Genomic DNA, 15,341 nt, shown 5'->3' with positions numbered 1-15,341 from the left:
CGCACCAGCCTCAACGTTGAGGTACATCAGGAAGCCCTGCTTCCTTCCAGTGGCAACTGGTGTCCCGCCCCGCTTCACGACGCACTCGTTGCGCGTGATCTCTACCGTCATTACTCGCGCTGATGCAGCCGTAAGCGAGAATAAATTCTTTGACAGATCTTCGACATGAAGAGTGTTTTCAAGGCGAGCGTCGATCCAAGCATGTCCGGTCCAAACGCGCAGCTTCACCGTTCCGTGACCGATGACCTTGAGCTTCACATTACTCTTCGCGCTTGATATACTGCGCACCTGGCACACTTTCTCATACTCCACAAAAGCTTCCCGGTCCTTGCACATGTGTGCAGATGCACCACTGTCCATAACCCAGCAGTCGCTGACGGACCCTTCGCTTGCATTAAATGCGAAGTTGGAGTGTTCGTGTCCTCCTTCTCGTGTTTCTCTTGGTCCACGACTTGAACGGCAATCCCTAGCATAGTGGCCGACCTTGCCACAGTTATAACACGCTCCTGAGGGTTTCTTAGCACGCCGTTCTTGCTGTTTCTTCGAGTGCTGTTTGCCGTTTCTCTTGTTTGTGTAAGGAGCCGCTGCTTCTTCTACACGTGCCGTGTCCTTGTGCCGCACTTCCTCAGCAATCAGCTTGTTCACGAGGTCGCTGAAATTAAAACTTGACACCGACATGCGAAACGCCTGCACTAAGCTATCGTAGCTTGCAGGCAGACTCCTCAGCATCACCGCACATACGTCCTCTTCACTTGGCCCACAGTTAGCGCTATCCATCTTCATAACGAGATCTTCAAGCTCTCTCACGTGACCACTGATGCTTTAAGGCCGTATACTTGAATGAGGCAAACTTCTCCTTAAGCCAAAGTCGATTCGCCATGTCTTGTGTGCGATGAAACTTCGCCAGCCTTCCCCACGCCTCTCTCGCCGTCGTCGCGTCGATAATGTGCATCAATTGCGCGTCACTCAAATTCAGCGCGATCGCGGCGTCCGCTTGCTGCTCCTTTACAGCACTCGGAGCGTCTACACCGGAGACAGCTCCCCACAACCCCTTCGACATGAGGTACATCTTCATCTTGTAGCTCCAAAGCACGTAGTTTGAGCTGTCAAAAGGCTCAATCTTCGAACGGGAGTCGTTGCTTGGGCTCATAACCTGTTGATTACGTTACGCTATGAGCTTGAAGATGGGCTTACGGTCGAGGTTGCGAACCGGATCGTAAGTTATATTTTGAGTTTAACTTTATCCTACCGTTAACTTTATCCTACCGTTAATTATTTCCTATCGTTTGCTGCGCCCCCTTTTCCACATATGTGGACTACCATACAATGGGGGACGTCACTGTCTGGCGGTACAGTGCTGGTGAACCCCAAACACCAGTTCCCGAAGGTTTTACTTTTTGTCGTTACCGGGTATCGAATCGGTGACCAGTGGGTCGCACCGCCATGCCTTACCCGACTGAGCCTACAACACACGATATTTTCCACACTCAACTTCTCCGTATAATTCTTGTCATACGATCCCTTATACATGCATATGCATAAAGCGCAACACTTTCGATGAACACATCAATCATCAACACGCATCAGCCGAGGCCCATTCGGATGGACCCGCCCAAGTTCGATGGAACTGCGGCGCACACGATTGTCCACTGGGTTTTAGCCGTGGAGCAATGCGGTGTCGCCCAGCTCATCGAGGACGACAGCCGGATGGTGTCGTACGCCATGTCGCATCTGCGCGGTAAAGCCTCAGAGTGGGCTTACCCGGCGCTTATGGCGGACAGAAAGGCGTTTTCTACACGGGCGATCTTTAAGGAAAAGATTCGCGCCATGTACCAGCTGACGAACAACGAAGTGTTGTTTCAGGCGCGCTTCTTTGGAGCGCGACAGGCGAAGCGATCTCTGCAAGAATATGTGCAGGAGATGCGCTCGTAGTCGGCGTCCGTTACCGTAGGTCCGATTCCGGAGCACATTAAGGTGCCCACGTTTACGAACCAACTACGGCATGGCCCATCGCGACAGGCCCTTTTCAAAAAGGTGCCGTCGGCGATAGAAGAGGCAATCAAAATTGCCTTGGTTGAGGAGCAATTTTACAACAGTGCCTCGGCGACATCTTGGTATAAGCCGTCGGCCAAAGGACAGATGCCACTCCTATGGAGTTCGTCAATGCAGACGCTGTCTGCTATAAATACGGCAAGCGCGGCCATATGATGGCTCGCTGCTATGCCATAGTCCCTGCTGGGGCAAAGATGCCCGGCTCGAGGACTCCCATCCCAAAGGGCGATGGCAAGAACCAGCGTGCGAGACGCATGAGTTCTGCATCGACCACTGAGAGATCGGGAAATGCAGGAGCGCAGAAGGGGCGGGATGCCCTACTGACGCGGACTCTGAAGCTACCCCTAAGTTCAGAGTTGTGGAACAAATGGGTAGCATAGTCCCTGAGGTCTCGAAATTTCGGACCTCAACCCTGCTGGTCTATAGCGCTCAAGTAAGAGGCTATGACAAGGTTATGACCCTCCTAGTGGATTCGAGTGCACCACAAAATTTTGTAAACGCGGCTCTAAGAAAGAGACCAGCGATGTTTGAGTCGCTTTGCCAAGATGGCAAGCGAGAAGAGGCGAGCGTTAAGTCTGAAGAAGTTCAAGTAGAACTCACCTTCAGATTTAGTAACTTCTCTTGTAAAAAAAGTTCACAGTGCTAGGAATGGAGAGTCCGTATGACCTCATCCTAGGAATGCCATGATTGGCAAAACACCAACCATGGATAGACTGGCGTACACGCACAGTTGCGAACTCTACGCAAGACACCGGAAAGGATGTCTCCTGCGAGAACCCTATGCAACTAATGTCGTGTCAAACACAGTTGAGGGTGTTCCTACCCAGCTCGTAGAGACTGAAGAAGTGAAAAGGAAGATGACAAGTAGTAATGCGTCCGAAAGTCCTGCACAGACCCGAGAGCCTATGGCAGTAGACAGCGAGCTGACAAGAAGTCAAGCGTCGCATAAACCGGCACAGTGCCTGGTGCGATGGAAGGGGTGCGCTAGCCAAAAGAGCAACGGCACCCGCTTCCCAGAAAAAGGTCGTGGTGACTCGAAGAACGAGTACCCAACAGATTAGGACGATCAAAGGCACATCTAAACGAGCGACCTTTGGATCAGTCCCTAATAAAGAGGACAGGCCTTCGAACGAGGTGTTCGAGGCCGTCAAAGACGAAATTGCGGAGGTGCTCCGGCAAGTCTTTAAATCTGCCAAGGAGATAGCAAATCTCCCGGAGATGCCGTGGGATCTGTTCCTTACCGAAATAAAGGAAGGAAAGATCCACGAAACAGTCACACCAGTTAGATAACTTGGTGCCCGACGTCCACAATGGACGAGAGCGTCCTAGAAACGGACAAAAAGAGATGGATCACTGCTCAAAGCTGGGATGCCTTGAGAGACAGTCCAATCTTTGAGGTTCTGTGGAAACATCGCGATGTGCTCTTAGAATAAGTGCCGAGCCGCCTACCAGCAGAAAGGGGCATCGGGCACGAAATAGACCCCGAACCTGGCACCAAGTATTGTGTGACCGAGCAATGGCCGTTGCCGAAAGAACAAGTCGATTATATCGATGAGAACTTCGACAAGCGAGCCAAGGCGGGACACGTGCGTGAGAGCAAATCGCCTCACTGTAGGTCGACCTTTTCTGTGCGTAACGCCACAGGTAGATGACGCGTGGTTCATGCTCACAATAAGCTAAACACGGCGACCATGCCGGATCAAACGCCAATCCCGCGGAAACATGTTTTTTTAGCTCCAGGAGAAGGTCAACTATCTTTTACGCGTTGGAATTAAAGGATGGCTACTATCAGGTACTCATGAGAGAGTACGATGTAGCCAAAACAGCTGTAAGCACCCAAAGTGCTTTGGGAGTGGCTTGTGATGCTCCAAGGTTTGAAAAACGCACCAGCGACATTCAATCGATTGGTGGCTCACGTGATGCGTCACCAACGTGCCTACGCGACCCATTACTTTGACGATGTATTCGTGCATAGTAAGGCCGAGGACGGGCTGAGCGCAATCGAGTCGCACAAGCGTCATTTAGACGCTGTGTTGCAGACTTTGAAGGACGCCCAATTGTACGTCAACTTGCAAAAAGCGTCATAGGGGTCCCTGAGATACCTGTATTGGGCTGCATCGTTGGTACACATGGTGTACGAGCAGACCCAGACAAGGTAAAATCAGTACAAGAATGGCCAATCCCACGGCATGTGAAGGATTTGCGCCAATTCCTAGGGCTCGCTAATTACTTGCATAAGTATAGCAAGAACTATGACGAGCAAACTAAACCATTATCTGATCTCCTTAAAAAGGACACAGAATGGGTTTGGTTAAAAGAACAAGAAGATGCATTCACATCAGTGAAGCAGTCTCTTGTAGAGGCACCGGTCTTGGCATTGCCAGACGCGGATAAGCCCTTTAGCGTCGTCTGCGATGCAAGTAATTTTGCAATCGGCAGAAGGATGACGACGGCGTTGACCGTGTCATCTCTTATCAGTCCCGGCTATTAAAAGCCGTGGAACTGAATTACTCGGTAATTTGGAACGTTTAGAATAAAATGAAAAGGTAATATTTTTTTTCATTATAATTTATGTCGAAAGTAATGTTTGTGTAACGGGACATCCCTTTTAATATTAAGTGCTCAAAAGACAAAACAATTTAAATCAAAACATTTCCTTATTACTAACAATGACATCTTTAAACAAAAATATATTTTGCAATACATGATTAAGCAGAGTAGATACGGTAAATTGTGAGCCTCCTGCTGTGAATGCTTTCGCCGCTATTTTAATTATCGTGCTTTGAAGCGGCATTAGTCGTGCTGCTGCTTTCACACGCTGGATGATCGTATATAACAAAGGAAGCTGCCTATATTATAAATAGCGACCTCCAGCCTGGCTGTACCGGGGAGTTACGTTACATTATTATTTCCTTACAGAGGAATAATTAATATTAGTTTTATAAGATAAAATGATAAGGAAGTATAAAATTAGGGAGCAGCTATAGCCACACACCCTTTTTGGTATAGCCAAAACCACTAACCCTTTGTATTAAATAAAAACGTCATATAAAATATTTACTGTATGGGTTATTCCACTGCATACAAAAGAATGATTATTGATATAATTATTGATTATATCATCAGTTTAGCTTCGTAGCAAAATCCATAGCATCGTCTATATTTTCATCACCGCTTCACCAACAGTAAGTGGATAATCAACACTTATTACTTTAGAATCGTCTTTATATCGCCTTTTTGGCCTTTCAGACATCGCAGCCCCTTAATTAAATAAGAAAATCTGTAGGCGGGCACGTCGTAATGCGGCCACGCTCTAGTTAGACACACACCCTAGCACACCGAGGAAGCGGTTTAACCAGCTTCTCTTGCGTGCAGTGAGGTAGTTGCGTCAGCGAACTCACCCAACGCACTAAGTACTTTGGTTAGGTGTCGTCACGGGAGCGGTAATTCGGCTCCTCGTGCGCACTTACCAAGTAGGAAGTAGTTTTCAGACTGATTTATATTTAATCGTATTAAATGTAAATACCTATTTTTACCAATCAAAATGTCATCTATTAGATAACACTTAATATGTAATGCGAGCGTATCTTTCTAGATACCTCGCGTAACGGATGACGCTAGGCGTCATCCCTCCTAATGTGAATGCACCCATGTGCATCACGTACACAAGGGTTGGTCATAAATGTGAACCACACCCGAGTGTTGGGTCTAATTACTTTGATTGAGTAATTGACCATCCCCTTAAGTACACCAAGTGTACTTAACGGGGACTGTGTAACATTAGGGCTACTTTAGCCCGTTACACGAACCCCCTTAAAGAGCGAATTTAGATTTTTAAATTCGTCAAAGAGGAGAGAGAAACTGCGAGCCGCTTGTTCACTCAATCACTCTAGCGACCTGTGTTTCATACACGGCGCCAAAGATGCCACCTAAAAGGGGCCATATAAATCTGTCGTCTGCGAAGACGCCCACTCAACCTCGCACAAAGCGCACGCGCCGCGTTAATTCGCCGGCCGCGTCCAATGCCTTAGTCGAAACGCCGACAGCTACTGCTGCTGCCGCGTTAACGGGGCTAAAGGATCCATCCCACTTTAACAGTGAGGATGTTGATCGGTCGCTCATTGTCGACTACAATGAGTCGACTCCGTTGCCGTCACCTCATAGTAGTGATGCGGACAACGAGCTCATAAGGAATGATGATGGCGCATAATTGCCTATCCAAACTTCTCTCATGGCTCACAACATGGAGACAGCAACGTATACGAATGCTGTCTCGTCGTCTACTCTGGACAGCGCAGCACAGATAATGAGAGCGCTGCCCATAAAGGCGCAGCCGCTTCTCCGATGGGTTAAACACAACGCCTTATGCTTCAGACTAATCCATAATGGTTCTGACATAGAGGATTTGGAGCCTAAAGCTCCGCCGACGACACGTGAACGTGCTCAGTCGGTGTCACAAGCCAGTCGTTTAGAACGTGGCTATGTGATGGGTGGCATATCATTGATGCCCCTCCATCTAAATGGCCTCGTTTAAACAGGCCAAGAGCGTCGCTCCTAAAGCGCATTCTTGTAAACGCGCTTATTTATTATGGCGTCTTTAAATCATGGAGGGCTCAGGGAAAATCGCTTGGGCGTTTTTTCCCGATTTCGGTCGTGTTGCGTTAAAATGAAACGCCAGACCAATACGAGGCGGAATTCCTACGCCGCATTCATCCGCATGCGATGAAACAGCCGTCGCAACGAATTAATTTCGACCGCTTGCGTGTGAAAGAAATCATGGGCGGTACTGTACCCCCTGTTTCTTCTCACAACGCTACTTCTGCTAGTCCATTAGAGACTAGCAAAGAGGCCTCAGCTGGTGCTCCTTTTCATAGGCAGCAACCAAGCCGGGCACATCAATACGTAGGGTATCGATCGGTTCCCAAGAGTCAGAACGCTACGGGTAACCTTTCCATTGGACGAGGATCTGATACCCTTGCCTCACGGAGCGGTGGGCAAGCAACCTTCCAACAAGGAAGCGTTGATTCCCACCCACATCCATTAGTGCAGGCGGCGCCCGATAGAAATGGCGATCTCGCCCAAATAATCGCGGCTGTCTTACCTTCGTCCGTTCAGTCACAGGCATTTAGCGCTGCTGAACGACGTGTTGCGGATCTCGAGGTACAAGTCTCGCGACTGACCTCGGATCTCGTTGATATCCGAGCGAAGGCTCGTCAGGGTTATGAATGCCTGAAGACTCGCTTGGACCTCTTTGAAAGGATAACGCTGAGGGATCCGCGTTACTCGCGCGATGTCCCTCGCTCTCCAAGTCCTTTTCGTGGTGGGAGGAGTCGGTCCGATAGCTTTTCGCCTTCACTGCCCCCCTCACCCGAACGACGCTCGACTCACAGTCGGCGTCACCATCGGTCTCCCTAGACGGATGGGGATATGTGACCTCATTTGGGTCTACATACCGTNACCGCTTCCTCGCTGTGCTAGGGTGTGTGCCTAAGTAGAGCGTGGCCGCATTACGACGTGCCCGCCTACAAGGAAGACCACAGCAGTTTCTAACTCAGCCTTTTCGTGCTGGTTGTCGGTGCTTCCTGTATTGTTGATTTAACCTATCTTTGGGATTGTGACGTGTACGCTAGCGATTTTGGTAGCTGCAGAGAAAAATTAGGTAGCGGCGCGATAAAAATATTTCGTCATTGTTTGTCGTGCAATTTTATTCGCTACTATGATGTGTTAGCTATTTATTCTCTCTATCGCTCCTGTCCACTCAATTTAATCGCTTATGTGCCTAACAATTCGTCCGACATGCAACAAGCCTCAGCCGCTACTTCAATTACTCTTGCAGAATGCCACTGACGACTATGTCCAATAGCAAGGCATTACAAACGGACTTATTGAATTAGCTAAGTTTGATGTAATCCACATGAAATTTTGCATTGTTGATCTACATCGCTATAATAGGCATCCCCTCAAGCTTTACCAACTTGTTTGAGGAAACAACAAAATGAAATCATGGTAACATAAAAGAACTCGGCTTCACTATTAGCACGAGTGTATTGGTGCTCGTCATGACATATCTATTGTTCAGAATTTGCTTCACAAGCACGTGCGGAAACACATTTATTTATGGATGGGCTCTTGATGGTTATGGGACTAGTGTAGTGAAGCGTACGCAGTGGATGCTTCTACGTTGTTATTGATTTGATTAGCTGATACGGTTAGTGTGAACCAGTACCAATAATTCGGATGGTGATGTCCTTCGTACTTGCAAGCTGTCGTTAAAGGTCGGCAATATGTCATATAAGCGCTTCCTTCTGGATTGCCCATTTTCCATGCGAGAATAGATCCTTCAATGATTCGATTTGTTTCAATGTCACAATTTGAAGACAGCACGTCAGCTGATTTTGTCGGTGCCATTCCTTCGTGTCTTACAAATCTGGTTATATCCATATTAAAGAATCCATTGTCGACAAAGGTCTCATTTTCTTGGGCTGCATCGCGAAGACGGACACGACGAAATGTTATTTTTGGGTCTCATTAATGTTGTTTGGAAAATTTGCGAAACATATCCTGCATGTATTGATGCTTAAAGAAAATGATTTTGAGTACATTAAGCATAAGTAACGTAAGTAAGCGACTTAGACGACCCAAAGTGCTTTCGTGTTTCGATGTTTGTGGCTTCGTGGAGTCTTCTGTATCAAGTTACTGGTATGTCCCATGGTTGGCGTATTTACCTCGTGAAAATAACTTCCGGGTTGCTGTTCAATGATCATTGCACCTTGTTATCCTGTCAAAATCTTGCATGAGCTCTTCGAGTTATCAGCAGCAAGTTGTTGAGCCATCTCGAGTAAAACTTGCGCATTCAATTCGAATTTCACGTTGTTCTTTCATATTAGTTTGAATGGCGGTGTAATACAGGTAAATTGTTTGATAATTTGCCTTGTGGTTATACGTGTAGAGGCTGAATTTGAAATGGCGGAATTTTTTTGTAGCGAAGTATAATTTCTTTTAATTGACTTGGGTCTTATTGGGATTGGACGAGCGTTTGACCGAGTACTTTTGCTATTTGCAGTAATGACTTCCAAAAAGCTACGAACGGTAAATTTTAAAGAATTCGCAATTGGAATACTCATATAAATTATAATACCTCGCACCTTTCTGCATCGCTCACTTAGCGCCCCAGCTAGCACACATTGTGGGAAGATAGCAGAGCTATGCGCACTGCTGAGTCCGAAAAGCACTTTATGAGCCGGTAGAGTTTCTGCGAGGCGATTGGAACCAAGTGCACCGACTGAAATAAATAATTAGTGTTGAACCATTCAACAAACTGACAAAACATCGCATTCGGGTTGGCAACTGAGTAAGGGACAGATTGTTTAGGCGATTGTCGGATTCGCACCACTGTGTCGTAGAGGCTGGGTTAGATAAATTAAACAAGGCTTGGTTATTTTAAAGCGCACGTAGCATTTGTGGAAGACGAGAACGAATATTTGGAAAGCAAACAGGATTATAAAAAGTAATGATTAGAGTGCAAGAGTGGCAGAACTCGAGCCAGAAAGTGAGTTCACCGCAAGATCGAGCAGCTTAAAAGACGGAATTCAAGATGTCGTATTTTGTTGAGACTCTTTCGAATAATGCTTTTAAATATCCCGATTGTGATTCATGAAATTTGTCAAGAGTTCACCCCCGAGCGTGCAAGTCGATGGAATTGCACGGAGTTTATCTCAATTTGAATTTATGTTGATTATACAGTTTTTTCGTCGTGTTTGGTTGGTATTTATTACGACTACAATCGATGCTGACAATGTGGTCTTTACGTGACAACCTGCACCAATTGTAGTGGCTTTTTAACGCTGAACAAGACATTTGATGGTTAAGGCTGGTCTTGAAATGGTAAGATTTTCATAGCAAAGGAATGTGTGCAACTATAGGCTCTGGTCTTCTTGTCGTGTGAGGTTTGTTGTAGTTTCAACAGCGTTTAATAAAGTGTCTGGTTTCATATTCCATTTCATTTAGGAACCAACGCCTTTAATTTTCTAATGAAAAGATCGACTGGCAGAAAAAAAAAGCGCTAGCAATGCAATCGACGAGTTGAATTGTAGATGACATGGTGCCTATGGTAACTCGAAAGAATTTGGAGCGATTATACTAAAACCCAGGGGGGTGTCGCCAATTAATGAGAATGACACAATTTGTGATTTCCATTTTTGTTTGGGTGAATTTGATGCATGGGACCAAGATTGTGCTAGACAAAGTTTGTACGATATCAATGTTCGCATAATATTACTTTCCCATATTGCGGATAGATTGAGAAGATGTACAATGCCATCGTCACTCACGCGAAGTAGTATTTATACGACTGACAAAGTAAAACTTTTAGTTGCATTGAAGTCGAAATTGTATATCCATCATTATTCTTGGATTACGAAAGACGCAATGATGCTAATCGATGCGTTAGATTATCCCAGCTATAGATGCCTATAGCTGAAGGCAATCTAGCATTCGATGGCTTATATATAGTGCCAGTCTTAGTATTAGCAAAGGACTTCTACCTGCAAAAAGGTTTGGCAATTATGATGGAGTTCGGAAGTGGATGTGAACAAATATTTAATCGTTTAACTAGGCAAACAATCAAGTTGGCTATTAGAGGTTGTTCTGCTAGTGTATAAAGCCGTAATTGAACCACATGGGATTGCCACGTAGAGCTCTTATTAGAGCTATGGATTACTAGCAGCTGAAGTTGACCAGTATATGCTGTCGATATACTGCCGAAGATGCCGAGAAGAAGCAGAAAAGTTGGAAATATAAGCATGTCATCCACGCAGGTATAAATACCGAATACTTGATAGTGACACGTCGACATTTAGTCGCATGGCTAGATAATAATAGATTAGAGAGCTGTGAATGTACATCACACACTTGTACAGTTGAAGCCCCTTCAAGATTTTAAAATGAAAGATTCACGAGATTGCACACGACGCTGCTTTATTACGCGAGAATAGGTTGCAGAGCTGTATGCTCGGCTCTTCTTTCCCGTAAAGGTACAATGCACATGCTGAAAACACACGATCTTGAGGTGTGTCAAGCGCAGGTAATCTCGACATCATAGATAGGAGTAAAGGATCTTTTGTGAAAACAGTATCATGTCTGGCAGCCGAGCAAGAGACTGAAGTATCGGTCACAGCATGTCAAATTGTCAATGCGTTGTTAGAAAATGTGGTGATACAGAAGTGCTTCGCAGCGATTGAAGTGTGCACTTTGTTTGCGAAGTACAAATAATGGCAAAATGAAGACCTGCTTAAGTACAAGATAGTCACTGCAAGCTTTCATTCGGGTGTTCAAGAGGAGATTGTTAGCTCTTATTCAATCGTGTGTAATTCTCGACGTTTTTGCCTCGTATCTCTAGAGAAGATTATTGCACCAAGCTCTCTCTCTCTGAGAACATTTTGATGTCGTTGTTTCGCAATGTTTAGTTTAGTTTCGAGACCAGTCGATTTATTCGCTCGATTTCTGTCGAGTTTGTGCATTCCTTATTATCACTTGCGTTCTATAGCTGTTTCTTTCGAAGTTGCCGACTTTAAATGAATTTGCAATTTCATTTCGTTAAATGAAAAGAGAAAGACCGATATTTAAATGACAATATATTGCTGCAACATTTTTAGCTAAACATGTATTGGTGGTTCGGAAAATATTTGGCCAGAAAATCGTGCCACATTGTAAGCTGCTCCAAATTGATCGCTGACTCGACATTTTCTGGAGTCATGTGGGATGCCACATTGACGAGGAATGCGTTCCTGTCGATATTATACAGTTCATATGCTCGCACGATGGGTTCTACGGTTTCAGAAAATAGTAATTTTCTGGGGTCCTCGTCAAATTGCGCTTGAACAGATTTATAATCTACATTGTTTGCCACCCACCGCTGAAATTGAGCTACTTGTAAGTCAACCATAGTGTTTGATTTTTTTACCACAATTGCGTTTTGGATCGCTTTCGCTAATAGCAAATCCCACCCCCCCACGTCGCCATTCGCGACAAGTCGCATTTTATTTTCTTCTCGTGATTGAAGAGCGATGTACTTCGCAAAAATTTCCAGTAATGGAATCGAAGGCGACTGTGTTTTTGCACTTATTTCACGCATGATTTTTAAGATAGCTGTACCTTCATTTTCATCAACCCAAAATGCTACCAGCTCGCCCAAAAGTTGCTGTCTCCATATCTTGTTAGTATTGCCGGGTACATCCAGTAATGCTATCAGCTCTTCATCACCGTAAACACCTCTTAAAGCTTGTATCTTAATCACCTTGTCGTGTGGGAAACGTAATTGTAAGATAGTGGACCATCTGACGTACGCAGTAGTTTCGAACAAATTTTCCTGGTTTTCTTTGGCTTCGGCTATCAATGCAATTAACTCATTAGATACTTCCTTTCTGATATCGTTGTCATTCATATCATAATTGAGAGACGAGTAGTATTCCTTGTACAGGACTAAAGTGTCTGCTAGAGATTCTTTATGTATATCAACCTTTCCATCAGAACTTAATTGCTCAATAAGTTTCTCGATGCGGTCAACAGTACAACCACCTGCCCTCCACCGCTTAAATACACCCAGCTCGTAATTATTGATTGGTTCTTCGCTAGCTTTGATATGCCCGGTAATGTCCAAACGAAACTTATTTGCCACGAGATTGTCCAAAGATAGGATGTCAATTAAATCAGAGTCCGTAATCGTAGGCTTTTTTAGCATAATGTCAATGTATTTTGCCATTGCGTTCAGCGAATACATATTATTTTCCCGATTAGCAAAAAAGCCAGTTCGTGGACTAGCAAGTATATCTTTGGCCCAAATACCCATCAGCTCTTCCAAAAGATACTGGCTTGTTGGAGTTAAAGCACTGTCTTACGAAGTCAGAAATGAGAATAATCCGTCATCCGTGTAAATATGGCAGAGCACTTTTGTCACAATTGCCTGGTCGTTCGGGAACTTAGCAAGCAAGTTTTCCGACCAATCTTGGAACTGCCTCGATGCTAGCAAATTGTTCGGGCTCAGAACAGAAGCCATTTCGATATATTGAGATACCGCATCGACATACACCGTGAACGCGTTCAAAAAATTGTTGTATAGTGCGCTGCCCGTTCCATAAAATTCGGCCTCAATGAAGTTGTTGCGCATCAAATCAATGTTCACTCTATTACTTTGCCAGATCTTGAATTGATCAATTTGAAAGCTAGTCGCAATTGATGACTGTTCATGATCAAACGGAGTCTTGGCTGCTTGCAGCAACATTGCCAATCGTACCTGGCCGATATTTTCTTCAAGATCAATAATCAATTGCGGAGTATCGTGTTTTAAACTCTTCAAGTACCTCATAAAGACGCCCAGCACTAAAATATTGGCTTCACTAGGGTCAATGCTATTCAGTTGTAACATGATAGCAAAGTCTGCCGGATGAATGTTTTCTTTGACGGCGTTTGCAATAAGCTCGTCCACAAGCTGTTTGCTCCTAGTATACCCGGCATTTTTGGGTAGAGCCATTAAAAAGATCATGTCTAAATAATTTTCGCCAAAGTCTGTGAGCTGAACTTTTTCGAAAAAAATATCTCGCATCTCACGGGATATCATTGTGATTGTCTTGCTCGACTCTTGATTTGGCTTCACAGGCAAGTTTTTCGCACCTTGGCTTAACATATCAAGATGGAGTAAGAGACTGATAGTGCCCAAGCTGCTCATCAATTCTTGAACAATATATGGCACTGACTTGCCAGCGTATAGCCATATTTGCACCTTGAAGATTACTTGGACTAGCAATGAATTTTGATGGACCAAAGGTGCTAATTTGTTTAGTAAATCAACATTCCTCGTAAAGACACCAGAGAGAGCCCCAAACGTTCTGTCTTCGTCGCCTCTGCTTGTTTGCTTTTCAAATCGTAAAAATCGGTTCGAAGCGACGTTGTTACTGACAATTTGGTGCGTGTTCGACGCAAACATTGTAGCATCTGCCGTTGCTGACTCAGCCGGACCAGAAGAAGTCTCGGCGTTGATCAGTAGGGCGGTGTACAAGTACCAGAAGCGCATGATATCAGGACACGTGTGAGTGTACCAAAAGTAATGGACGTATAGTGGCACAAACATTATTGGCCGGTGAGCCTGAGATTTATTATAAAAAGATAATTTGTAGTAATTTAATGAAGTTTGTCCTTTATTTCTCTATGCTGTATTCGTAAAAAACGATAAAATTATTGCCATTTCGTCAAATGATTTTAAGTCTTTACGTCGCTGTATTTAGCAGAATTCCCTCAAAATTTACCGTCATGTCTTTTTTAGTAAGGGTGCGTCTTTTATTTGTTCTTGCGACAATTAACGTTCACTGTTAATGATGCTGAACGATGATATTTTGCCGGATTTGGTGCAAGAGCGTAAGAGCGAAAGAGCTATTTATTACTATCGATCAGAGCACTAGCAATAATGCTAAACTTGAATTGACGCTTCTCTTGACTGTAGGAAGCTCATTCTCAATGGCCTATTATGCGACGTTGTAATCGCCTTCAGGCTCAGGTGTAACGTGGTGTATCGCTGAGGCCACTTCGCTAGTCTCAAATGGACTAGCAGAAGTAGCGTTGTGAGAAGAAACACCGCACAATCGTGCATCGTGACAATAGGCGGGGTTGATTTAAACTCAAATCAACCAATCAATAGAACTAATGTCTTATTGCGTCGATACTGCCAATGGCGAAATTTGATGCGTCACAGACGACATTAAAAGGCCAATTTGGAGTCGGCAGGGCTAGGCTTCATCCGTTGACATACCTCGCAAGCTCGAATGTACTTGCGCAAGAACTAATACTGCTAGGCCAGTAGAAACGATCACATCATTTTTTGTGCACTACCACTTTTGTGTGAGACGTGGAAGCAGTAACCTGCCTTTATCCATAAATAGGTATAGACCATTATGTCTATTTATTCCGCAGACTAATCAGCTGTAGAAGTAATCAAAGAGAGTTACGAGATAAGATAGACAAGAATTCATTTACATGTTTAGTATTAGTTTATAGTTAAGACAACATTTACAAAGATAGATTAACAAGACACTTAACTATATTAATACAGTTTTCATTTTACACTCTTGAATTAACTTGTCTTAAGGGAAGTCTTCCTCTGCACGTACAGTGTAGGTCACCTAACTTAGGGCACCACTCGCAACTGAAGCAGTGTGAAGTGGACTTGTACTGAAACAGTACAAGTCGTAGTGCCCCGTTACACCTGGTAGCACTTAGTAGTCCGTCCAAGGACCACATTT

At 44.7% G+C, this 15,341-nt stretch overlaps 1 protein-coding gene across 1 annotated transcript; it reads right to left on the bottom strand.

The window, feature by feature from the left end:
* Positions 1 to 8,196: 8,196 nt before the first annotated feature.
* CCR75_001316 (uncharacterized protein) lies at positions 8,197 to 8,460 on the bottom strand (the record flags this gene model as incomplete). Its single annotated transcript, XM_067959420.1, has 1 exon — positions 8,197 to 8,460. The coding sequence occupies one exon, from the start codon at positions 8,458 to 8,460 to the stop codon at positions 8,197 to 8,199; it is 264 nt and encodes an 87-aa protein (XP_067814871.1).
* Positions 8,461 to 15,341: the final 6,881 nt, after the last annotated feature.

The sequence above is a fragment of the Bremia lactucae genome, linkage group LG3 (genome assembly GCF_004359215.1).
Source record: "Bremia lactucae strain SF5 linkage group LG3, whole genome shotgun sequence".
NCBI lineage: Eukaryota > Oomycota > Peronosporomycetes > Peronosporales > Peronosporaceae > Bremia > Bremia lactucae.
The sequence above is the reverse complement of the archived record's forward strand: the minus strand, read 5'-3'. Positions and strand labels throughout refer to the sequence as shown.